General features: G+C 39.0%; 1 protein-coding gene and 1 long non-coding RNA gene across 3 annotated transcripts; one reads left to right on the top strand and one right to left on the bottom strand.

Moving 5' to 3' along the window:
• Positions 1-1,368: 1,368 nt before the first annotated feature.
• Positions 1,369-25,622, bottom strand: LOC106541807 (uncharacterized). Of its 2 annotated transcripts, none has more exons than XR_015696095.1 (3): positions 25,605-25,622; positions 5,731-5,790; positions 1,369-4,851 (listed from the first exon to the last, which is right to left on the bottom strand). It is a non-coding gene; the product is annotated as an uncharacterized LOC106541807 (long non-coding RNA). The 2 variants fall into 2 exon arrangements; XR_015696094.1 differs by lacking the exon at positions 25,605-25,622 and adding an exon at positions 17,113-17,205.
• On the top strand, positions 4,950-17,452 carry AICDA (activation induced cytidine deaminase). The gene is made up of 4 exons (XM_087711112.1): positions 4,950-5,802; positions 11,239-11,509; positions 17,022-17,137; positions 17,372-17,452. Exons 1-4 carry the CDS (start codon positions 5,635-5,637, stop codon positions 17,423-17,425), a joined length of 609 nt encoding a protein of 202 aa, XP_087567238.1. The 5' UTR covers positions 4,950-5,634; the 3' UTR covers positions 17,426-17,452.
• Positions 25,623-25,828: the final 206 nt, after the last annotated feature.

Genomic DNA, 25,828 nt, shown 5'->3' with positions numbered 1-25,828 from the left:
CAAATAGCCCATCTCCTCTCTGTCTCTGTAAGCTTACGTGAGGTGTAAGCACATGGCTGCAATTTTCCATCAGCCTTTGTTTGAAGTAATAATGCCCCCACCGCCACATCACTGGCATCTGCTTGAACGATAAATGGTGCCTCCATATCATTTTCATTTCATTTTTTTCATTTTCCCTTTATTTGTATGCCGCCCTTTTCCCTGGGGGGACTCAGGGCGGCTCACAGTTAAAAAAGGGGGGGGGGAGGACAAACAGTTTCCAACATACAGACAATACAACATATTAAAAAACACAACAGCCACACAATTCGAGTGGGGTTAGAGTCTTTAACCCCAGGCCAGCCGGGACAGCCAGATCTTTAGGGTGGCGCGGAAGGACTGAAGGGTGGTGAGGGTCCGAATCTCCACGGGGAGTTCGTTCTAGAGGGTCGGAGCAGCCACCGAGAAGGCTCTCCTCTGGGTAGTTGCCAGTCTACACTGGCTAGATGATGGAATTCGGAGGAGGCCTAATCTTTGCGATCGTATCGGTCTAGTGGAGGTAATTGGCAGTAGGCGGTCTCTCAAGTATCCAGATGTTTCAACACAGGTTCAGCTGCAAATAGTCACTTTAATTTTTTGACAGTGGCTTGATACTCCATAGTCCAATTCGAAGGTTTAGCCGGTCTGCGTTTGGCCTCCCCTTTTGATTTTAGGAGAGTTGCCTCTCCTTCCCACATCGGAAACAAGTGGAAAACTGGGGCTTGCTTTTAGACCAACTTTTTCCTCCTTTCGGAGTTCCTTTGGGGGGGGGGGCGGGAGGGGGATTTTTCTCTTTCTCACTGTCTTCGTGGTACTTATCCCTGGCTAGATCAATCTCCACATCTGCTGCCAATTTGTACCAACGTTGAAGGTTACAGGGGGGGGGGGCTGTTAACACAGTTCTGGTATATATATTTGTTCAGGCCATCCATAAAACTGTCTATTAAAGCTTCTTCCGAAACTCTTGGATGTATTCAGCCAATGGATTCTTTCCCTGAGTAAGGGTTTTCATTTTGGTTCTGGCCTTTCGCTCGGAGAGCGGGTCATCAAAGCATTTTCTCAGGGGGGATGGGAGGAGCCAACGTCACAACAACACATCGCATGGACCCGACAGTCCGGGTCCGTCGATGAAACTTTTGTCTTTGGACGGTCTGGTAGGACCTAAACCGTCCCGAAGAGATAGTGACAGGGAAGCCAAAGCCTTGCTGTGTTCACAGGGACATCGCAAAGTCCCTGTTTGACCCAAGAGTAGTGCTTCCAACTGAGGACAAAAAGGCAGCCCCCAGGCTGGCATAGTCAGAGACAGCTCCTGAAGGAAGAGACGAAGCGAATGCGTGAGAATGCATCTGGTGAGGTTTTTTTTTCTTTTTTTACTTTCAGAAGATCCGTGTTAAGAAACTTTTTTTCTTAAAAAAACAACAACAACTAGTCCCCAAAGTAAGAATAAAGCGGCGATTTTGACACTTATTGGACTGCTACTAGAAGATTTCCTGCTCTAGTTAGTAACGATGTTTTGTGGATTGAAGTAATTGCAACATTTCCTGTCTCCCTGCTTGTAGTCTATGGACTGATCGTTTTTTTCTATTTTTTCCTTTTTACTACCCTAATTTTTTTTTGTTGGCTAAATTAAATTTCTTCTCTTACTTCAACAAATTTTTCCTTCTATTGGTTAAAACTATATGAAATATATTTAAAGGAAAGCAAAAAAAAAAATTGACTAATTATTGAACCTGCCACCTGGAAGCCAAAGTCTGAACTTTGTTTCTGTTTTGGATACAATGTATCCTTTGTTCTGCTTCACTTGGTTTCACTGACCTTGCAATGGAAGGGTTTGGAATTTGCTTATAATACCTGATAAGACTCAAAGCACGAAACCTGTTTTTGTTAGTGCTTCTGATAAATATTTTGGCAAGTGAAGGAAAAGACGAGCAAGAATAAAAACCCTACTATTTTAAAAACTTTGAAAGAACTGGTGTCTAAGATTCAAAATAAATACAGACCCATTTCCTAAAATTTTGACAGCCAAGAGTGGCAGATTCCTTTTCCTATTTTTTTTCCTTTATATTTCTTTGCATTTTGAAAAATGGATCAATATTCAGAGGAAGAAAATCTAATAATCCAAAACATCCTGGCTGGACTTCAAAATATTGCAGAAGGACTTGAGAGATTTGGCAAGAAATGGGACAGTTTATGGGATGCTACAGTTAAGAGGAGGGGGTTGGAGCCCCAGAGATCAAAGAAGAGAATGGAAACATAGAAAATAAAGATAAGCTGTCAGATGAATCCATCAATGGACTAAATACGAGTGAAAGTGAAAAGAAGGGAAGCTGGAAAAGTGTTTTTGACAACTTGGAGCCTTTCTTTCAACTTCAAGATGCAGGAGGGAAAAAAAGAGTGAAAAAGATAGAACTAAGAAGACAAATATATCCAGAAACAAGTTTGATAACCAAAGCTACGTTAATAACAATTAAACAACTACGAAACTACATGAGAGATCCTTTAAGCTACAGAGTGCGGAGAGAAATGTTAAACTCTGAAAAGATTCTAATAAGTGAAATGACACAACTGCTGGTGAGAGAGAAAGGATTATTTTGCTACTGGAAAGACACTGGCTGATAATGCCAATTGATGATAAAAATTAGCTAATTTTTGATGGTTAATAAGTAGGGATTTTAGTATTTTGTAGACTCTTATAGATTATCATTGAATGTTTAGTTGCTATCATGATATTAACAATGAAAGGATAACCTTAATTAGAATAAATAACCAGGCCACAAATTGCAACTGAGTTTTGGTGGTATGATAAAGCCTATTAATTTGTGTTTCAGACCTTGTTATGAAGCTATAAATAATTTGGACTAGAATAAGAGGTGAGGTGACGTAAATAGCAAACAATTGTTTTCTTTTCTTCTCTGTCTTTCTCTAATTACAATAATAAAAGGGAATGTTAATGTATATCTTGGAGATTATCAACTAGGCATTTTAATTTGGAGTAGAAAATGGCAAACAATTGTTTTTTTTTCTGTCTTTCAACTATAAAAACAAAAGGGAAGGTTAACATACACTTTGGTGATTATTAACTAGAAATGTCAACATTTTTCCTTTTCCCTTTAGATTGTCTTAGACTTTAAATGGTCATTTTGTTAACACATATTAATAGATTGTTGTTTAGAGATTGTTGCTTTTTGCGTTTGTGGAGAGAAGAGGAGAGAAAAATGCCAGCAGGTGGCTGTGTCTTTGAATCTTAACTAAATGAAAATTGTGGTATGGTGATAGTAAAATATATAAATTTTTGTATTTGTATTTATTTATTTGTATTTATTATACTTGTATGCTGCCATATTCCCGGGGGGACTCAGGGCGGCGAACAAACACATGCAATAGAGATCCTCGTACAATAGAACTCCTCACACAATCTTGGTAGATATCACCAATTTGGGTTGGGGTTTTTTAAAAATCTGAATATCAAAATTCTAGAATATCAGTATACCAATATTGATAAATCCATGTATAATTAATTAATTGGGACAATTTTAAAAAGAATACATTAAAATATTCGCCTCTGATGCGTGATTCAAATTTTAAGTTCCTAAACAACCTAACTGACAACTTTGTTGTCCAAAAGGTAGAAGAGAAAACTAGAGAGACGGCCACATTGGACTTAATCCTTACAAACAGAGAAGAAGTGATACAGGGAGTTGAAACTGCAGGAACCTTGGGTGAGAATGACCATGTCATGCTAGAATTCCACATAATGCAAACACAAGCAATTTTAATAAACTCAGAGAGAACTTGGGAAAGATTCCTTGGATGAAAATCCTAAAGAGGAAAACAACTCAAGAATCTTGGGAAACTCTGAAAAATATGATCATAAAATCCCACACCAGCATAATACCACTGAGAACGAAAAACAAGAAATCCAAGAAGAAACCATCATGGCTGCACAAGGGTCTCTCTGACAAATTGAAAGATAAATAGGACAAGATAAATAGGACAACTCCATATGGGGCTGTAGAAAAAGACATACAAGACTGGAATGGGGAGACAGGAGCTGATGTTGCAACGATATGGATGTGCGATCTCGGAGTTCTGAAATTGCAGTCAACACTTTTGCCGCTGAATGGTCCATCTGGACCTAACCATCCCGAAGAGATGGTGACAGGGAAGAGTACGTCTTGATGATCTCAGGGACATCGCAAAGTCCCTGATTGATCCAAGAGAATCTCTTCTTGCCAGTGACAAAAAGCACAACCTCAAGCTACTGAAGTAGGGACAGCTCCGCAACAGGAGGAAAGCGGAAAGAGAAAGTGTGTCCATCTGGTGAGGAAACCTTATTTTTATAAAAGACTGCCCAAAAAAGATTGAAGTTAAATTAAACTGGTAAAGAAAAGGAAATAAGCAGCAAAACTAAGCATTATTGGACAGTGTGTTATCTTTTAATTTTATTTTTTTCTATTGATGGGAGTTTTGTGAACATTTTTTACTTTTTAAATTGAAAGTATCAGATTTTCTTCTACCTATGGATTAAATCTTTTCCTTTATTTCTACAATACTGGTTGGGATGGATTTTTTTCTTTTTATTTTGTTTCATTTAAGAACTTTATTTCTTTTAAGCCTGAAATATAAAGAAGATATAAAAGGAATATAAAGACGGTAGTAATCTTAGAGGGAAAAGAAACACTGCCACTTGGAGGTTGGAGGTTGAGACCTGGAAACATTGCTTTTTCTTTTTCCCCTTTGATCATTGTGAGCTTGCACTTCAAAGGCTTCAGCTTGTTTATAGAGAAGAGCATGGGTTCTTTATGCAGGTGCTCTCTGGATGCTTGTTGGTAGCTGGAAAGAAGTAAAAACAAAGGTTTGTATTTAAACTAGAGTGGCAGTGTTTACTAACTGGAAGATTGGCACGTCTTCAAAAAGAAACCATAACATTACAACAGTTTATGTTTGGAATTCAAAAATTATTAGAAACAACAGAGAGAATTGAGAAGAGATGGGAAAATATTGAAAATATAAATTTTAATGTGGTAAAACAGTATGGAAAAATGGAAGATATTCAGCAAATGGAAAATGTGGAGGCTAGAGTCCTAAAAACCCAAGGGAAAAATGAACAAAGAGACAAGATAACCATGAATATTGACAGTGAACTGAGTGTGGTTGGAGATTGAAAGAGTGGAACAAGGAAAGGGAAGATAGATGGAAAGGTGCTTTACTACAGATTTCAAGGTAGGGAAGAAAAAAGAGAAGAATGGATGGATTTAAGGAGAGAAACTTTGACAAAAACACTACTGATAACCAAAGATAAGCTGATTAAAGAAGCTGATGGAGGGTTTCCAAAACTTACAGGGGAACATGTTGATCTTGTCATGGCAGTATATACTAAATTAACTATATCCATTGATTTTCTTTTGTTGTTTTAATATTATATGCTTGAATATATAGGATATATTCTTTCACCTAGCACAAAATGATAATACTTTAGTTGACTATCTACTAGTTGACTATCTACTACTAAATGAGTTCATCATTTTTAATCTAATCTTTGGTCAAGTTCTTGATTTGTCCTGTGGCTCCCTCATATTGACCTTCATTTATAAATATGTGCTATTAATTTTCTTAATGTTCCTGCCTCCCTGCAGTCTTCTAATGAAGCAAAAGAAATTTCTCTACCATTTCAAGAACATGAGATGGGCTAAAGGCCGTCATGAAACTTACCTTTGTTATGTAGTAAAACAGCGGAATAGTGCCACATCCTGCTCCCTCGATTTTGGATATCTGCGTAATAAGGTAAAGGGACACAGATTTAGCTCCCATTGGGTCTTTTTTAGTAGAAGCCTACAAAAAGTGAAAGCAAGGGGCAAGGCTGCCTTGGTCTCCACATGGTCAGGTAACTCTGGGTTTTTGCATATTTCATTACAGTCCATCATTTTGCTTATTCAAATACTAGTCTTCCTGTGAACCAGTGAAAGGGCTGTGCAAAGAAAAAAGCAATGCTACACAAAGCAAAACTGAGTTTTTGAAATGCTAAAGCAACTGTTCAAGGCAGCTACCATATTTGTATATATATCTGTGTGCATATACAGACCACATCTCTGGGGCCACCAGCAAAGCATAATGACTGGTGAGGAGAGCTTTAAAAATCCTTTGATGGGTGCAATTAACATGCATTGAGGAGTGTTGACATGCTTCATGAAGCATTTATTTTGAATGCTTTGGCGAGCATTGTTCCATGATTTTGCCAATTCATGTCACTTCCAGATTAAATAAATTGCAATATAATATGGATAATGTAGTTTTGATTTTTGCATAAAAACTCCTACCCTCTTTCAGTTATTTTTCGAACATTGAACAGAATGATTATTTCCTGTGCCAAAATTGCCCAGTCTTTGGCAAAAAGTGAAGCTGGTTCTAGAAACATTCTGCTTTCCTCTCCAATGTTTCCAGGTGAACGCTTTCATTTGTGTGATAGGTTTCCATTAACCAATTAAAATGTTTTCCTTAATCCACTTTGGGAAGACAGGGAACAGATTTCATTACAGTCTTCTCATGAATTCCTTTAAGATATTTGAAGAGTGCTATCCCATATTCCCTCATTTTTCAAAAGTCTGAGATAGATTTTAACACTTTATTTCAATAGCAAAGACAGCCTAAAAAGGAGGAAGGCAAAAATGTGAAGTTCTGTTATATAGAACTTGGTGGCAGATAACTAAAGATTGTAGAAGCAAATAATGATGGTGAAAGAAAGAGAATTTGATTTCAATATAGTAGAATAGTTCCTTCTAAAAACATAACATCTTGCACCTGATGTTTTTATATCTTTTCTTTTAATAATTTTTTAAAAAAATTAAATTTAAAACAAATACATCATCCTTTTTTACATGCTATAGAAAGTGTTGGTTACAAAAAAAACACCTTTCATACATCTCTTCCACAGTCAACAAGCATATCTCATTTTAACTTAAATATTTTAACTCAAATATTTATACATGTCACCATCATTATAACTCCATTTTCATTTGACTATAATTGTTTAAACGTCCTTCATCATAAAATATATCAAAGTTAAATACATAACCACATACTGGCCTTTCTATTGCTAAAATCCTCCACTAACACTAAATCCTTATGTCCTATTCTAGCTAAACATCCATAATATTTAATAACAAAGTTTTCTAATCCTCCTTTCCAAATCACTGTTTAAAGTTTACATTCAGTTGCCTTATGTTATACCCATATCTATATATGCATTGTTATTTTTATCCCTCCTTTATTTAACTATATCCTGTATCATAACATTTTCCCCCTAATAAGCAAAACTTTAATTGTATCTAACTTATTTCTATTATTATTATTATTATTATTATTATTGTATAATCCAAAGGGATTGCTAATCTTCATTACATGGGTGCCATTCAATATTCATATCCAATTATACTCATCATAACACTACACATTGTATACAATAGTAACATTATCAATTATTTATTTAAGCTATATCTATTATCAATAAATTTCACTAGGTTTAACTGCTTTTAAGTTATATTCTTCCATCTATCAACCTGTATCTTTCCAATAACAAAACAATCTCATATCTTCTGCCATTTTCTTTTTTATTAACCTTTGTATATATAATCCAAAAGGATTTCTAATCCTCCTTTCATGAGTACCATTCAGTATTCCTATCCAATTATTACTTATCATAACACAACACATTGTATACATTATTATCATTATCAATTATTTATTTAATTATCTCTATTATTACTTTCACTAAGTTTAACTGCTTTTAAGTTATATTCTTCCATTTTTCAACCTGTATCATTCCAATAACAAAACAATCTCATATCTTCTGCCATTTGTGGTGCCAATCCTCTAATCATCTTCTTGATCAGCTTTGTATGGACTTCTCTTAGCAACTCCTTGCTTATAAGATCTCTCATATAATCTTGATGCCTTCTTTCTGTTTCCTTATTCAGCTTGTCTTTGATTGTCAGCAATGTTATCAATACTTTTGCTAGTGGAATTTCTTTCTTTGAGTCCATGGATTCTTTAATTTTTTCTTCTTCTATATCCTGCCCTCTGGAATAGATTTCCCCTCCATTTAATTCCTCTTTCAGTATTCCATTCTTTTCATTTTCAGAGACAAACCAATCACCATAAATATCAGCAGGTTTAATCTCTTTATATTCATTTTCCACTCTGGTTTTTTTGAGTTTCAATCACCCCGTCTTGCATTTGATAAACATCCTAAATTTTTTTATCATATTTTATTGTTATGTGCTGTAAGTATTCCAGTTTTTCATCTATTCTTTCATATAATATTTGATAATTTCTGTATTTCTGAAAGTATCTTTTGCAAATTTGAGACTTCTATTTTGTTTGGAGTTGTGCCATTCTAACAAACACAGCTGCTCTAGCTTGGAAGGTTAATAAGATTAAAGCATAGACTCACAAAGGATGTTGTTTCCACTCTAAAAGGCCATGTGTGTTTTCCTTCTTATCACTCTTTGTAGCCAAGCAGTAAAACCTTATGGTGCCAAGTCAAAAACAACCCGTGAAAGAACAAAAACCTCCCAGCCTCCGAGCAGCAGTTATGCTGTTAAAAAGTTTCCTTTTGTATCTTTTTTGTATTTCAGGTTAGAAAAAGGAGTCCAATATTTAAATGAATTAGAAAAATAGCAACAGCAATGAAAGAGGAAAACTTTAGCCTATAGATTACAGAGAATCATAAAGAGAAGGTAGAAGAAGAAAACTTAATCCATCCGTTTCAAAAGGCTTGAATAATTCCATCCATGAAGATAGCAATTAAAAAGTAAGATAAGCACTGTCCAAAACCATTCCAAATTTAATTCCGCCGCTTGACTCTTCTATTCTTCAATTTAAATTAATTTTAAAGTTTTTATAGGTAGTCTCTTTTTAAAACAGTAAAAGTTCCTCACCAGCTGGAAATACTTTCTCTTTCTGTATCCTTCCGTTTTGGAGCCGCCCCAACTTTGTCAGCCTTGGCTGGATTTTTTGCCGCCGGCTTGAAGAACTTCTCTTGCTTCTTTCAGGGATTTTGCGATATCCCCGAGATCAGCAAGAAGTATTCTTCCTGTTCACAGTCTCTTCGGGACGGTTTAGGTCCGTTTGAACCACCCAGCGGCAAAAGTATTGGCTGCGGTCTCAGAGCATTGAGATCGCACGACCATATCGTCGTGATCTTGGCTCCTCCCCCACCAGCATTTTTATATCTTTTCATGTTTTGCCTATCCTATCCCTAATAGGTCAAGATGCTTAGAGTACAATGTACATTACACTGATTTTGACTTGTGATTATCCAGTCTTTTTGATCCACCAAATTTTCTAATGCCTTACCTTGGTCCATCATCATATTTTCTAGTTTTCTATACCTAGATCCTCCTCTTTTTTTAATCAGGCCAATTTGTTGGCTCCTCTGCTAAGATCTGAAAAACAGTTGTTTTCTACCCTAAATTTCAAATTTGCATACTTGCAAGTTATTTATGCTAACCCAAGTGAATTAGCAAGTTATATAACCCATAGTCCCATAGAGTTTTATGCACCAGCAAATGCCTGACCTTAAGTTTTGTTAAAATGTCCATCCTTGTTTCTTAATAGAATGCCATAACTCATACAAAGTTCTCGATAGTCCCACTAAGCAATGTGGTATAACTGCAGATCTGCTTTTATTAAGAGTTTGGGATAGCAGCAAATAAATATGACACAGTTGCAAAAAGGAGAGATGCAGTTTTAGATTCCATTAACATAAGTATACCTGTGATTTCTAAATCAGAAGAAATTGTTCTATTTTATTCTGCTTGGTTCAGATTTCATCTCGAATACTATATCCTGTTCTAATTACTACATTTTAAAGATTCAAGGAAATTAAAACATGATTGGTGAAGAGCAACAAGGGTGATTTTTAAGACCAATGAAGAAAAAATGATGGAGTTAGATAGATTAGTCTTGGGGAAAAAAGTCAGGTGGAGGTGTAGCATACATTAGTCAAATGTTTTAAAGAATATCATATGGAAGAAGATCAGTACATCTTTTCTCTCCTTGCAGAATATAGAGTAATGGATTTAAATGATAGAAAGCCAGATTTAGACTGAATATTAAGAGGAGAAAAAAAATATCCCTAATAAATATCATAGGACCAAAGATCTATTTTTGGCTACACTCAGTTTTAGTTTTCTTTAAAATTACCTTGAATCATTTGACCTCATCCATCACTTCTAAAGAGTCTATCTTTTTCCTGCTATCAAATTAGAGGTGGGTTGCTCCCTGTTTGGCCTGGTTTGGCTGAACCGGTAGTGGTGATTTGGCCTGAGTCGCAGAACTGGCAATGACCCAGGTTCGCCACACCCCTGAACCAGTTCCCTGGTTTCACCTGCCATTGCCAGCATGTTTCTGTGCATGCACTGAACAATTTAAAGTCGACTGTGCATGCACAAGCAAAGAGCGGGGGTGGGGGGCACGCGCACGAACAAAGCGAGTAGCGTGTGCATGCAACGCGAACTTGTACAAACCAGTACAGGAACCCACCCCTGTATCAAATACCTAATGAGGGAAAAATGAAATAGCTGCCTTTTAATTGATAATTTTAGGAATTGTGCCTGGAAACATCTCAATGCCAGCATGATTAGTAAATGGAACTAGATGCATGTTGTAAAGAAACAAGACAGATAACTTTAAAAGGTTAAAAGAAGCTCTGGAACTTAAATCATATATATGTAGAAACCTTATTTGAAATGACCTCCTGATTAAGTTATCAACCCAGAAGTGCACCTTCGTCACCCATTGTATCATTTTCTCTGCCAATTATCTAAATATCTTCCCAATATTGACAGCTAAGAATCAGCAATATAATTTATAAATGGCAAAACAATACCTGGAATGTGTTAAATTAAAATCTGTTGTCCACTCAGAAATATTATACAGACAGACAAACAGACAGACAGACAGACAGATTCTTTGACTTGATATTATTTCTATGTATGAAGGAGTGTGAATATAGGAAGAAAACAATCAGATATATACAACTTTTCACTAGCAACTTGACATGATGTCATCTATGTGTTACAATCCTGATTGGGATTGAGCCTGTAAAAAAACCAATATCCTTGGGTTTTTTTATAGACTTTTTATATCCTTGTTTTTATAGGCTCTACCTTTCATTGTATGATGGTCATATCCCAGTTTTTCTGTACCATTGTTATTTAGGCAGGTTGCCATGTTGAAGTTCTCTTCCTGCGTTACATTTCCACTTGGGATCTGGATCCGAGGCACTGCTATCGTATTACTTGGTTCACCTCCTGGAGCCCATGTTACGACTGTGCCCGGCATGTGGCTGACTTCTTGTGTGCATATCCTAACCTGACACTGCGCATTTTTGCTGCCCGTTTGTATTTCTGTGAGGAGCGCAATGCTGAGCCCGAAGGGTTGAGACGTCTACACCGTGCAGGTGCTCAGATTGCCATCATGACATTCAAAGGTAAGATATTGCAGAATGATAGCATCTAGAATAATAAATAATTGTGATTGCAAAATATAGCCAACACTGTAAAGCAGACATGTCCAGCCCACAGGCTGTGGACCACATTATGTTAAAATATCTATATCTAAAAACTCTAACCAAAACTTTGCAGAATGTAAGTTTAGTACCTCTGTTTTAGAGTTTCAAAACCACTTTCACCAGTATGGAAACCACAATTAGCCCTCACCGGACCTAATAAAACTACCGCAGTCTAATAGCAGTAGACTTATATACCGCTTCATAGGCCTTTCAGGCCTCTCTAAGCGGTTTACAGAGAGTCAGCATATTGCCCCCAACAATCTGGGTCCTCATTTTACCCACTTCGGAAGGATGGAAGGCTGAGTCAACCCTGAGCCGGTGAGATTTGAACCGCTGACCTGCTGATCTAGCAGTAGCCTGCAGTGCTGCATTTAACCACTGTGCCACCTTGGCTCTAATAACAGGATATTGAGGTGGAAATAGTATTGAGAATAGGTAGGGAAAATATCACATGCTTTTTATAATCAGAATAATAGAAGTGGCCTTGGACGTCTTCTTGTCCATCCCCCTGCTGAAGCAGGATACCCTATATTATTCTAGAAAGATGGCTGTCCAATCTTTTCTTAAAATCCTCCAGTGACAGAGTACCCACAAATCCTGGAGGCAAGCTATTCCACTGCTTAATTGTTCTCCATAACAGAAAAATGCTCCTTCAAGCTATGTTGGATCTCTATTTAATGATTTTCCATCCATTACTTCTTGTTCTGTCCTCAGGTGCTTTGAAGAATAGATCTGTCCCCTGTGATAAGACTCTCAAATATTGGAAGACTGCTATCATATCAGCCCTAATCCTTCTCTCTATTACACTAGACACACCTGGTTCACACAACTGTTCATCATATAGTCCACTAATCATCTTTGTTGCTTTACTCTTTCTAGAGTCTCAACTTTTTTTTGTGGTCACCAAAACTGGATGCAGTATTATTCCATATTTGTTCTTACCACTGCGGTATAAAGCACCTCACATGCTCTTGATACTATCTCTTTGTGGATGCAGCCTAGGCCTGCATTTACTCTTTTGGCAGCTGTAGCACATTATCCACTAGGACATCTAGGTCCCTCTCATAGTAACTGTTGTTGAGCGACATTCCATCTATTTTATTCCTATGCTGTTGATTTATTTATTTTAAGTGTAAAACCTTATTTTTCTCATTACTGAATTGCATTTTGTTGGATAAGCCCAGTGTTCAAGTCTCTTAAAATTCTTTTGGATCTTGAGCCTATAATCTAAGGTGTTGGCTATTACCAGAGCTTGGTGTCATTTAAAAAAAATTATGAGTTTCCCTTCTATCCCCTCATCTAGGGGAAGATACTGAAGAGCACTAGGTCTAAGACAGAACATCGGAATACCCCATGGCATGCTTCTCTCCATGTGAATGTAATTCCACTAAGGATTACATGTTAAGTACAGTTGGTCAGCTAGTTATGAATCCATCTGGCAGTATGCTGTCTATTCCACATTTTTCTGTCTTAACAAGAGGTAGGCTGTGGTCTACCTTGTGAAATGCCTTGATGAAGTGTACTATGTCCAGAGCATTTCACTGGTCAATTAATTTAGTCATTGTCAAAGAATGCAAAAAGGGCTGTCTAGCACTTTTGACAAATACATACTGGTTTCTGGAAATAGCTTTGCTTATTTCTATGTGTTTACAGTTCTGTTGCTTGATTATCTTTTCCAGAATCTTCACAGATATTAATGTCAGGCTGATTCTTCTGTAGTTTCCTGGATCCATTTCCCCCACTTTTGAAGACTGGAAACATATCAGTTCTTTTCCAGTCCTCTATTAGTTCTGCAGTACTCCAAAATCCTTGACAGATATGTTTCCGTGATTCCAAGATCACATCGGTCAACTCCTTCTGTCAACTCCTGGGATGTAATCCATCTGGTTCTGGTGATTTGAATTCATTTAGAGTAGCGAATAAGTCTTTTCTTATTGTTCTCTTGCCTATTTTGATTTATATTCTAATTTGTCTTTTAAAGTATTGCTTTAATTAGATTGGACTGTTTTTTCCTTTTGTTTAAAGATAGATGCAAATAATAAATTAAGCAGGTTTTTTTTTTCTCCCTGCTATGTGTCATCTTTTTTATTTTATTTTTAAGTTTTATTTCTTTTGCATCTTGGAGCGAAGGGAAAGGACGCGACAAAGCGGGTATGCAACAGCAACCTTTATTGAGAACAGAGTGACTACGATTCAACGTGGCGTGGTTCGCGCCAAAGATTTATACCTCCGGGTTTGAACGAGGAGCCAATGGGGCGTCGAGTAGCTCGACCAATCAGGGCTGAGGATTGAACCGGCTCCGCCCGGGAACCAATCAGAAGGGAGTCCTTTATTCCCGCGCTTGTATTTCCCGCGCTAGTATTCAACACCCCTCCCCCCCCTAGTCAAAGAGTCCCCTTAGGAAGGGCAAACATAGTCTTGTAAGTAGGCGGGACGGTGACGTTCTCGTCCCGACCTTCGTGGCTCCCCGGCGGTTGTCGTCGGGGGGGGAAACGCCGGCGGAGGTGTGTCCGTGGCGGGGCGGTGAATCTGCGACACGGCCCCGTGAGATGGCGCTGGCCCCGGGTCCCGTGCCCGATGTCCATTTGTCCGGGGTGGCGTCTCCGTGGCAACAGGAGTGTCCGACAGTGGCCCCGTGCAGTCTGGTTGGGGTGTAGGTTCAGAGTCTCGATAAGGGCTTCGAGGAAGGGAGTAGCCGGGTGAGGCGCGTTTGTCCGAAAAGTTCGCATCGGCTTGTCCCCCGTTCCCCGGGTGGAGGCGGTCCGTTGGGGGGAAGGTCATCGAGGGTGGCTCATGCTGAGAGCGGGTGTCTGAGAGGCTCGGGCCGTCTGTTTCCGCGGGGGTTTTCAGCTGGAGGCGTTCGATGTCGGCCGTAGATTGTTCGGAGAGTTCCGCTGCTCGCGCGGTCTCTACGGCTTGCACCAAGGTGATTTTGTGGTTCCGGAGCATGCGGCTGCGCAAATGCACATCGCGGACCCCGCATACAAACTGCTCCACGAGGTTCTCCTCCAGGTCTGCAAAATCGCACTGGGCGGCCACTGTGCGCAAAGCCTCTAGAAACTGACTGATGGATTCGTTGGGCTTCTGCACTCGGCGGCGGAAGGTGAAGCGGCGTGCGATCAGAGAGGGTGAGGGAGCGTAGTGGTTCCTCAGCCTGGACATCAGCTCGTCCCACCCCAGTTTGTAGGCTGGCCTCGGGGCGGCCAGGGCTCTCGCAGAGGCGAACATGGAAGGCTCACAGCAGGACAAGAAGAAGCTGCATTTCTCCTCGTCGGTCTGTGCCTGGTTCCTCGATGCGATCAAGTAGCACTCGAAACGCTCCATGAAGCCGTCCCATGATTCTCCGGCGGATCCGAATGGCGCGAAAGGAGGAAGCGCTGATGCCATCGTGGTGTGGAGCCAGAGAGGGGGAGGAAGAGGGCGGAGAAAATTTTGCGTTCGCTGCCGGAGTTCTCAGCCTGAGGATAGCGTTCGTGCTGGTTCAGACGCGGCGGCAGCTGGCTTGTTCCTCTCCGTGGTCGCGGGAATCGGTATCCCACCCTCGTCGCCAGTTTTGCATCTTGGAGCGAAGGGAAAGGACGCGACAAAGCGGGTATGCAACAGCAACCTTTATTGAGAACAGAGTGACTACGATTCAACGTGGCGTGGTTCGCGCCAAAGATTTATACCTCCGGGTTTGAACGAGGAGCCAATGGGGCGTCGAGTAGCTCGACCAATCAGGGCTGAGGATTGAACCGGCTCCGCCCGGGAACCAATCAGAAGGGAGTCCTTTATTCCCGCGCTTGTATTTCCCGCGCTAGTATTCAACAATTTCAATTTGTCTTCCCCCACCCCCATATCATACATATTTTATGGACAAAGTGTTGACCGGGTCACATTTTATACATCTCATTTATAATCATAATTTCAGTACATTCTAATCTCCCCACTTTCATTAATATTCATCTCTTTCATATAATCTTTTATCTTTTCCCATTAATTCATTTAAGGTTACAGATCATTACTAAACACCTAATCTTTACAAATTAATCATTTTTACTCATAGTTTTACTATATCAACTTTGATCATATTATTCTGTTTACATATTACTTTATCTTTTCTTATTCAATATTTATACATAGTTAACATCACTATATTCCCTCTATTTCTTTTTTACAGTTTTTCCAGATATTTACCCTGTTTCTTCTTCTCGAAAAAATATCTCACGAATTCCCCTTTCCCAATCATTAATATTTTAAAATTCCCCACAATGTTTAAATTACATTCAAAATTAATAGTATTATCAAATTATCTATTTTCATATCCCCATCTACTGATCTAACTATTTATAATTTATATTAATATTTACCCTATAATTATATGTGCTCATACACACATTTTTTTCCTATCTGAGTTCTGTGGTTGTGGCTTGGTGGTGGTGGGGCCCTGTGACTGAGTGAGCATGACCCTGAAGGACACCGAGTTGGCCATGCCCACTCAGTCACGGGACCACCACCACCACCACCAAGCCACACCCACAGAACCGGTAGGGTAAAATGTGAATGTCACCCCTGCCCAATACTATTGCAATGTGCTTCTGGCACACCTTAGCTAACCTATTAGCAAAAAGTTCATCTCTTGCCTTTCATTGGATAGTCTGTAACATAGACCTATGGCAGTGTCTTTTCTGTTTCTTTCTATAATACCCAAGTTTTTCATCTTTGTTTTTTTGCATTTCTGTAGAGATTTTCCCCCCCAGATAATGCAACTTCACTTCTTTTTCTGTTAGGTCTGTTTCTTTTGAACAGTTTAAAGTCTTCTAGCAATATGTTCCAAACATGGGTTTCATCCCACCAAGTTTCAGTAATGGCAACAATGTCATTCTTGTCCCCGTGTACAAAGATTTCAAGCTGGCCTTGCTTGTTCCTCATACTTTGAGGAACTTTGGAGTCCTGTTTGGCTGATCCCGTGTTTGCTTAATGCATCTCCTGTTTTGTATCTTTGTTCCCCTTCTTTCTTACCACTTGATTCATTGCCATCATGCTTGGGATTAGGACTTGAAAATTGTTCTCCCTGCAATTAATTTAATTTTGTTTAATCCAGATTACATTCTGCTGATTATTTGACAAAGGTAATATCATACAATTAAATTTAGAAGATATCTGCATTATGACCCTGAAGCAAAATAAGCTAATTATACTCAGTATGATTATATATTCAGATGAATATAAAGGCCGTAGAAATCCTTCAAAAGATTAGCACGGGGAGGCAGGTGGGAACAACTTCTAAAAGAGTCAAGTCAGCCAGTGAAGACAGAGTTCCTTTATTTCAAAAGAGATGTTTTATACATACCCCCATGAATTCTCAAAGCAACGCTTCCAAAAGAAAGATTTGCACAGCCTTAGGAGATATCAAACGGAATTTGAATGTTTCATGGCTCTTTCTTATCAGACTATTTTTACTGCTGGAACACCTTTGTGGAAAACCGCCAAAAAACCTTCAAAGCCTGGGAAGGACTTCATGAAAACTCCGTGCGTCTTACCAGACAACTCAGGCGAATTCTTTTGGTAAACATTTACTTCTTTCACTGAGCTTCCTTCTTCTTTGCTGCTCTGCTCCCACTTGTCATTTCCTGCTTCTCCTTGGTGTAAGAGAATCCCTGCCCTCTACTTGCTCTTCTCTTGCCTTGGTTTCTTCCCTCCCCTTCCTACATTTCCTTGATGTTGCCAGTAGTTATCTTGTTATCTTGTCTCATATTCCCACAAGTGCTTTTGGATCACTTATTTCTCCTTGATTCACAGCCTCTTTATGAAATTGATGACCTGCGAGATGCTTTCCAAACCCTTGGACTTTAAATTCCTGCTTGGAAAGAAATGAAGATGAAAAGATGCCAACATCCAACTTTTCCTCCCAGTTCTTTCTTTCCTACCATAAGTATCAAATTGTGAAAAAAGCATTTTAAAGAAAAAAATGGCAAGGTCTTCTGAATGAACTTTTTTTGCATACTGGGACTTGTACTCTCTCCTTCATGGGAAGAAGTCAATCCAATCAAACTGTCCAAGGCATGCGACCACATTTCTATTACTATCACAAAGGTCAGCCAAACAAATAGATAATTTAGGAAGATAGCCGTTTGTACTAAACAAAAGGATCTAATTAAATCTCCTAGAATGAGGTGGAGGTCAAATATAAAACTTTTAAAATTGCCAGGGTATTTAGCATCCACAAAAAAGGTGAAATTTGAATCTTGATGCCTTAACACTGCATAGAAACTAATACATTTCACCATATTGTTACTAGTAGAGGCCCACTGTAAATCTGGAGGGCACTGTTGCTTTGACACTGGATTTGCGCTTGGTCTTCATTGTGTCATGATTGTAAGCCAAAACACTCTTGCAAGAAAGTATTTTCAAAGATACACCAGAAGAGCCTCATACTTTGGATTAACAGTGATGGCTAACCTTTTTCTAAAGATGTGCCAAAACTGTGTGTGTGCGCGCGCTATTGTGTACGTGCGTGCCCACCCACCTGCGCATGTGCGAGCGACCCCCACCTGTGTATGCACGAGCAACCCCCCCCCCACTGTGCATGTGTCAATGACCCTCGCATGCGGAGGGAATTTCCACCCTCCCCAGGCCCTGGAGGCTTTTCTGAACCCTGGGGAGGGTGGAAACTGCCTCCCCCTGCCCCTCCTTAGGCCTCGGGGGGGGGGCATTTTCACGCTCTCTAGGCTTCAGGAAAGCCTCCAGAGCCTGGGGAGGGCGAAAAACAAGCCCAAAAGACCAACTGGAAGTTCATTCCCGAACCTCTGGTTGGGGCGTTGGGCCTGTTTTTCACCGTCTCTGGGCTCTGGAGGCTTTCCTGAAACCTGGGAAGGGTGAAAACAGCCTCCCCCAGCCCTCCAGAAGGCTGAAAATCAGTGGCCGGTGCATGCATGCACCCCGGAGGTGAGGGCTGTTGAGGGCTGCCATGCTGGTAAATATGGCTACACGTGCCTCCTGTGGCATGCGTGCCATAGGTTTGCCATCACGGGTATATTAAATGTGTATAATGTGTTAAGTTAGATGTAGATTTTTCCATGCTATTTTTTTCAATAAGAACTAAAAAATAGCCACATTTTTTTCATGTCTTACAACATTTACAATAATGTTATCCAATTGATTAAGCAAACTAATACAAAATCTCTTAACTAAATAAGGACTTTTGACAACAAGGAAGTTATCAATCAGTTAGAGAAAATTACTTTTATTGATTAAGAATAATCATTTCTAGAATATTGCCTTTAAGTATATGCAAATGTATTCAATATGGAGACCACAGGGGTCTCTTCTTTCACAGGCAAAGAGAGAAAGTTTTATTTATAATTTTACTATTATGCATTCTATTAATTGTGCTCTGCAAATGCTAGCGAAGTGAGGGAAAGCATTTCAGAGTTATACTGGAACAATTTGAGGGACATCTGTAAAAATTGAGATTATTATGTACAAATATGTGTAATGTAAAATAAATATGTATTGAAATAATGATATTTTTGTGACAATGAGTGTTTATTGATTAGCCCTTGGGCCATATCAAAGTGCAAAGTTCCAGAAACAAATTATTACTAAAATTTGATAAAAACAATATAAAATGGAATTTGATAAAATACGATTTAAAATGGAACTGGAATAAAATACAGTCTAAAATGAAAGTGGAATAGAATACAATATTTTAAGATATAGATAAAATATGATAAAATTATACTTCAGTGTCACCCCTGCAATCTACCCCAATCAGTCCTACATATGCAGATTTCAACAGAACCATTTTGTTTAAGGGCTGTGCTGTGTTAAATGTTATTTTCTGGTTCTGGCCGGACATAAGGTAAGTTGTTTGGATATGGGGATCCCAATGGGCCATTCATTTGGTATATAGACCAAGATACCTGTCTCTCACACCCCACACCCCCTTATACAAGCAATAATCAAGTAAGATGTGAGCCAGGTCTTCTACCTCTGCCGCTCTGCAAATGCAGAGATACTCATTGTAGGGTATAGAATGGAATCTCCCATCTCTGACCATTATGTCAAGCTGTTTGGATCTTGCTCATGTAAATATCTCCCTAAGATGTTTTGGCAGCTGTAACTTCAAATAGCTGTCTACTTGAAAAGTATGCTTGTATTTACTCAGCAATTTCAAGATACCCACCTTACTGGGGATAGTTATATCATTTTGTCCTTCTATATCCTTAATTCTTTGGGCAGCTCTTTTTTTTTTAGTTCTCCTGTAATGCAAGAGACAGGAAGGCCGCAGCTTCTCACAAAATTTGTTAGTTTGCTGATCCAAGAGATTTGTGATTGTAATTTTATTGGCTCTAGTGGACATAATTTGGGGAGTCTGCCAGTCTCCATTTTATTGACTTTGCACCAGTAGTTATATAATCTAATTTATTCTATTCTATTCTATTTATTCTAATCTATTATTTGGGTGTGCCCTGGGTTGGCACAGTGTAGGCAGGCATTGCTGTTTCTTGGTTCTCTGCCCCTTCAGTTTCTTTGTGTGGATTCTCAGCAAAAAACTTTGATGGTGCCTTGCTTCCAGTTAATTTTGGGGTTCCGTTTTTTCAGCCATGCAAGGCCCAAAACTAGTGGCCATTCCATGTCAGGTGCCACTATAAATGTAAGTATTTCTTCGTGGCTCCCAATGCCTATCTGTAGAGGCTCAGTGGCAAAAGAAGCTGGCTCCCCTCCCCCCCCTGCTACTGATCCATCTAGTTGGCAAAAAGCTATGGGGTTTTTCAACTTCCTTACATTAATCCTCAACTTTCTTACTAGGGTTGGGCTGATCAAACAGCGGCTGCACCCTGAGGCCACTAAAGCAGAGATTTTTACCCCCCTCTCCAGTTGGAGGGCAAGTGGCTTAATTGGTTTCCTTACCAGTGGTTCATCCTCTGGGTCGCTTCCGAATGAGTATGCTTTCCTCCTCAAAGAAGGGAGGAGGTGGAGATTCTACAATCTCCCTGCTCCTCAGGGCCGTCTCCTTCCTGCGCTGGCCAGGTTTCATAGGTTTCCCTCCCAATGAACGCTCTGGTCTCCTAGCCGGTATTTGAGAACGGCATTCTGCAGCTCGGTGCCCCTCCTTTCCACACTTGAAACAGGCTGAGGGTTTCGGAGAAGATGCCATTTGCAGATTGAAAGCTTCTTGCTTCCATTGGGGTGGGGATTTCTTCCACACTCACCCCATGGTTCCTGGCCATGTTGATCTCAGCATCTTCAGTAGTGAGATACCACTCATGTAGGTCATTCGGTGCACCTCGGGCCACACAGGCATTGTAGATGTCATCAGTCAAGCCCATCCTTGAACCAGCTTACCAGGATATCCTCTGGCCAGTTCACACGACATGCCAGGTCTCGGAATCCTTCGGTACACTCTGCCACTGGCCGCCATCCCTGCTTCACAACTTTAATGTGGTCATGTGCTTTGTGCTCTGCGAGGGGGTCCTCGAAACATCATCGCAGGACCATCATGAAAAGTCCCGCGGTTCTGGCGCATCGGCATCATGTAGGGTCACCATCCATCTGGCAGCGGCTCCTTCCAGGGCTAAGGTAATCATTTGCACTCGGGTTCCTTGGGTTGGAAAATCACGCCTGTATTCTTGCATGTAGGTGAGCACGTGTACCAAAGAATCCCAATTTTTTCCGGTTCCTATCAAAGTTCACCCCAAGGGAAGGCGTTTTTCTTTCTAATTGCAGGTTTTGGGGTTGGTTGGGAGTGGGCCCCAATCCACGTGCTAACTAGCGGGGGGGGGAGTGTTTGCTGGGTCTCCTGCTGCTGCTGCTGCACCTTAACCCAAAGTCCAAATAGCTTTGGAAGAATTCTATAGATTGAAATCCTAAAGGGGAAAACAAATAAAGATGCCTGGGAAACTGAAAAACAGAGATTATAAAAGTCCAGTATAACAGAATGCTACAGAGAAAGAAAAACAAGGGACCTCAGAGAAAAGCAGCATAGTTGCATAAAGAACTCTCCCATAAACTGTGAGACAAAAAGGACAAGTATAAAAAATTGAAAGAGGGGGGAGGAGCCAATGTCGCAACAAGATGGTTGTGTGGTGTCAATGCTCTGAGACCACAGCCAATACTTTTGCCACTGGGTGGTCCCAACGGACCTAAACCATCCCGAAGAGACGGTGAAAAGGAAGATTACGTCTTGCTGATCTCTGGGATATCGCAAAATCCTCGAAAGAAGCAAGAGAAGATCTTCAAGCCGATGACAAAAATTCCAGCCACAAGGCTGACAAAGTCGGGGCGGCCCAAACGGAAGGATATGGAAAGAGAAAGTGTTTTCATCTGGTGAGGATTTTTTATTGTTTTAAAAAATAGTCTGCCTATAAAAACTCAAAAACCAATTTAAATTACAGAATAGAAGAACCAAGCGGCAGAATTGAATTTGGAATGGTTTTGGACAGTGGTTATCTTACTTTTAAATGTTATTTACATGGATGGAGCCTTTTGAAATGGATGGACTAAGTTTGCTTCTTCTCTCTTTGTCACTCTCTATAATTCACAGATTAAAGTTTTCCTCTTTATCTTTGTGGCTATTTACAAAAAGAAACTCCTTAAGAGTGTTTACGCTCTTAAAGTAGTAGAATACTCTTTGAATATTCAAAACGGAATGTTTCTTCTTTTCTTTTCTTTCACAGATTGCTGACTTGGCGCCCAAGGCTTTGTTTTGGCTACACACTGATGGACGCACAGATGTCCCTTTGAAATTTGATCAGAGAGGAGAAATCTTTTAAGCTAGGGTTGCTGTGTTTGTGAAGAATGACACAATACCCAGAAAAAATAGAGGTCTTGACTTTGCAAGATATACTTTCAGAACTACAGAAATTATTAAATAAAAAAGAGAAACAATTGGAATACTTAGAGCACATAACAAGAAAATATGATGAAAAAAATTGAAAATGTTCATCAAATGCAAAATGGGATGATTGAAACTCAAAACACCGAAGTGGAAAATAAATATAAAGAGACCAAACCTGCTGATATCTATGGTAATTGGTTTGTTCCTGAAAATGGAAAGAATGGAATACAGAAAGAGGAATTAAATGGAGAGGAAATCTACTTCAAGGGCCAAGATATAGAAGAAGATAAAATTATGGACTTAAGGAAAAAATTCAACTAGCAAAAGTTTTGATAACACTGCTGACAATCAAAGACAAACCGAACAAGGAAACAGAAAGAGGGCATCAAGATTATATGAGAGATCTTATAAGCAAGGAGTTGCTAAGAGAAGTCCATACAAAGCTGATCAAGAAGATGACTAGAGGATTGATACCACAAATGGCAGAAGATATGAGATTGTTTTGTTATTGGAAAGATACAAGTTGATAGATGGAAGAATATAACAAAACCAGTTAAATCTAGTGAAACTTAGTAATAATAGATATAATTAAATAAATAATTGATAATGATAATAATGTATACAATGTATTGTGTTATGATAAGTAATAATTGGATAAGAATACTAAATGGTTCTCATGAAAGGAGGATTAGAAATCCTTTTGGATTATATACAAAGGTTAATAAAAAAGAACTAAATTAGATATAGTTAAGCTTTGATTATTAGGGGGTAAAATGTTATGATACAGGATATAGTCAAATAAAGGCGGGATAATGATGACAACCTATATATATGTGTGTGTATGTTGTGGCCCAGCAGGAGCTGTTGGAGCTGCAAACAGACTCCGCCAGCGAGGGGCCTTATGAGTCGACTCTGGAGGAGGTGGAGGACCCTGTACAGGATTCAGACTCCAAGCAGGGTGCAGAGAGGCTGGTTGGCCACCAGGAGGCACCTAAGGCATGGAGCAGCGGTGAAAGCAGAAGGGAGTGTGCTCCTGATGTCATGCCTTGGAGTAGTGATGAGGAGACAAGGGAGGTGGTCCTGGATGCCTGGCAACACCGGGCAGATCGACAGAGAGAACAGCTACGCAGTTACAAAACATAGTTGGACCCAGGTGGTTGCAATTAGGCTCCTCTCAAGATTGTATTTAAGGACAGACTCTGGGAGGAGTCTGATTTGCAGGATTCAACTTCATTCTAAACTCTGGAGAAGCTGTTATCTGTCTCTGTCGAAGTCTGAGTTGCTGCCAAGATTCTTATCTGTTTGTTATGCTTGGGCTTTCAGCCACCGAGATTTATGTTTCCTGCTAATAAAGTACTGTGAAATTCTACTTAAGCTTGTCATGGCATTCGTTACTGGACGGAGGAGGGGGTCAGAACATATATGTATGGGTACAATATAAGGAAACTGGTTTCATCTGCAGTCTTTTGGGGGGAAATTGTTATTTTTTGGTGTTTTCCTGGCACTGTCATAGTTTGTGTGTGTGGGTTTGTAATGTCCCGCAGTTATCTAAACATAAATAATGATCAAGTACTAATAATATTTCCTTATACATTTTAGTGACCTTTCCTTACATAATTGGTGTTTTCTTTCATATTTTTAGATTTCTAATTGCTGTTTCTGTTAGTTAGCAATTGATAAAACAAATCCCACATAAAAAAGTATTGGAAGCCTTCTTGATTTTAATTGTTAATTTATTCATTCCTGCACATTCTAATATTTATTCATTTTCATATCTTTGTTTTTTCCACTGTTGTGCAAAGATAATTCCAACAACTGTTACCATGTGTAAAATTAAATATGTATTTATTACCTTTGAAATACAAGTAAGTAGTAACCTACTTTCCTTCTGTAAGTAGCTCTTTTATTGTTTTGTGTACTTATTTTAATCTTATTTAAGTAGTAAGTGCACAAAATAATAAATTACCTTTTTTATATCTTCTTTTTGTAGACCATCCACTGGGGCAAAGAATTTAGTGACATCGTCTTGGCCACTCCCATCCAGTCACATGACCGGCAAGCCACTCCCACCCAGTCACCTGGCTGGCAAGCCACTCCCACAAAGGAGGCCACACCCACAGAGTAGGTTCCAAAATTTTTTGAAAGCCACCACTGCATAAGGGTAACATGTATAAATATCTGAGTTAAAATACTATGGCAGAAGATATAAGTTTGTTTTGTTATTGGAAAGATACAGGTTGATAGATGGAAGAATATAATTTAAAACTAGCTAAACTTAGTGAAACTTAGTAATAATAGATATAATTAAACAAATGATCGATAATGATAATAATGTATACAATGTGTAGTGTTATGATAAGTAATAATTGGATATGAATATTGAATGGTACCCATAATAGGAAAATTAGAAATCCTTTTGGATTATATATAAAAGTTAACAAAAAAGAATTAAATTAGATACAGTTAAGCTTTGATTATTAGGGGGTAAAATGTTATGATACAGGATATAGTCAAATAAAGGAGGGATAATGATGACAAGCTATATACATATATATGAGTATAATATAAGGAAACTAGATGAAAATTGCTAACAGCGATTTGGAAATGAGGATTAAAAAAGTCTTTTATTAAATATTATGCTAGGACAGGACATAAGGATTCGGTGTTATTTGAGGATTTTAGAAATATTAAATGAAATGCCAGTATGTGGTTATGTATTAAATTTTGGTATATTTTATGATGGACATTTAAATAATTATAGTCAAATATAAATGGAGGTACAAGGATAACATGTATAAATATTTGAGTTGAAATACTTGAGTTAATATGAATTATGTTTGATGACTGTGGAAGAGATGCACAAAAACCTTTTGTAACCAACTGATACACTTTCTACAGTATGTAAGGAAGGAAGATTTTATGTGTTGTATTTGTTTTGGGGAAAAAATTAATTTAAAAAAATTGAAAGAGGGGCACATAACTAAAACAGACCACCAGCAAATAGCCTGAATCTGCAAGGATGAAATCAGGAAACCCAAGGCTCAGAGCGAACTAAGTAAAAGCTCTTAAACATGTTTAAGAATAAAAAATATTTTATCAGAAGTCTGACTTAATATTGAGAAAAGGCATATGATGTCTCTTTTAACTATTTAAATGGACGGAGGACACGTGTTGGTGCCACAGGCGTCTCACCTGGGGATGTAAAAGGTGTTTTATGTTCTAAGCATCCCGTGTTGTTCGTTTATTGTTTCTGTAATGATTTTCAGGAAATGTCTTGAGATGTTGACTAGAAGCTGCCCTCCGAGGCCCTTTTCAATCCTACATGTGTGTATATATGGATTTAGTGTTTCCCCACTTTTACTCCCCACTTTGACAGCTTCGTTCAAACCCCGCCTGCTTCCCGCTGTTCCTGGGAG

This window comes from Thamnophis sirtalis, unplaced genomic scaffold (assembly GCF_051295495.1).
Source record: "Thamnophis sirtalis isolate CommonGarterSnake01/CBP01778 unplaced genomic scaffold, rThaSir2_p1.2 scaffold_3, whole genome shotgun sequence".
NCBI lineage: Eukaryota > Metazoa > Chordata > Lepidosauria > Squamata > Natricidae > Thamnophis > Thamnophis sirtalis.
This window is presented reverse-complemented; position numbering and strand designations above follow the sequence as displayed.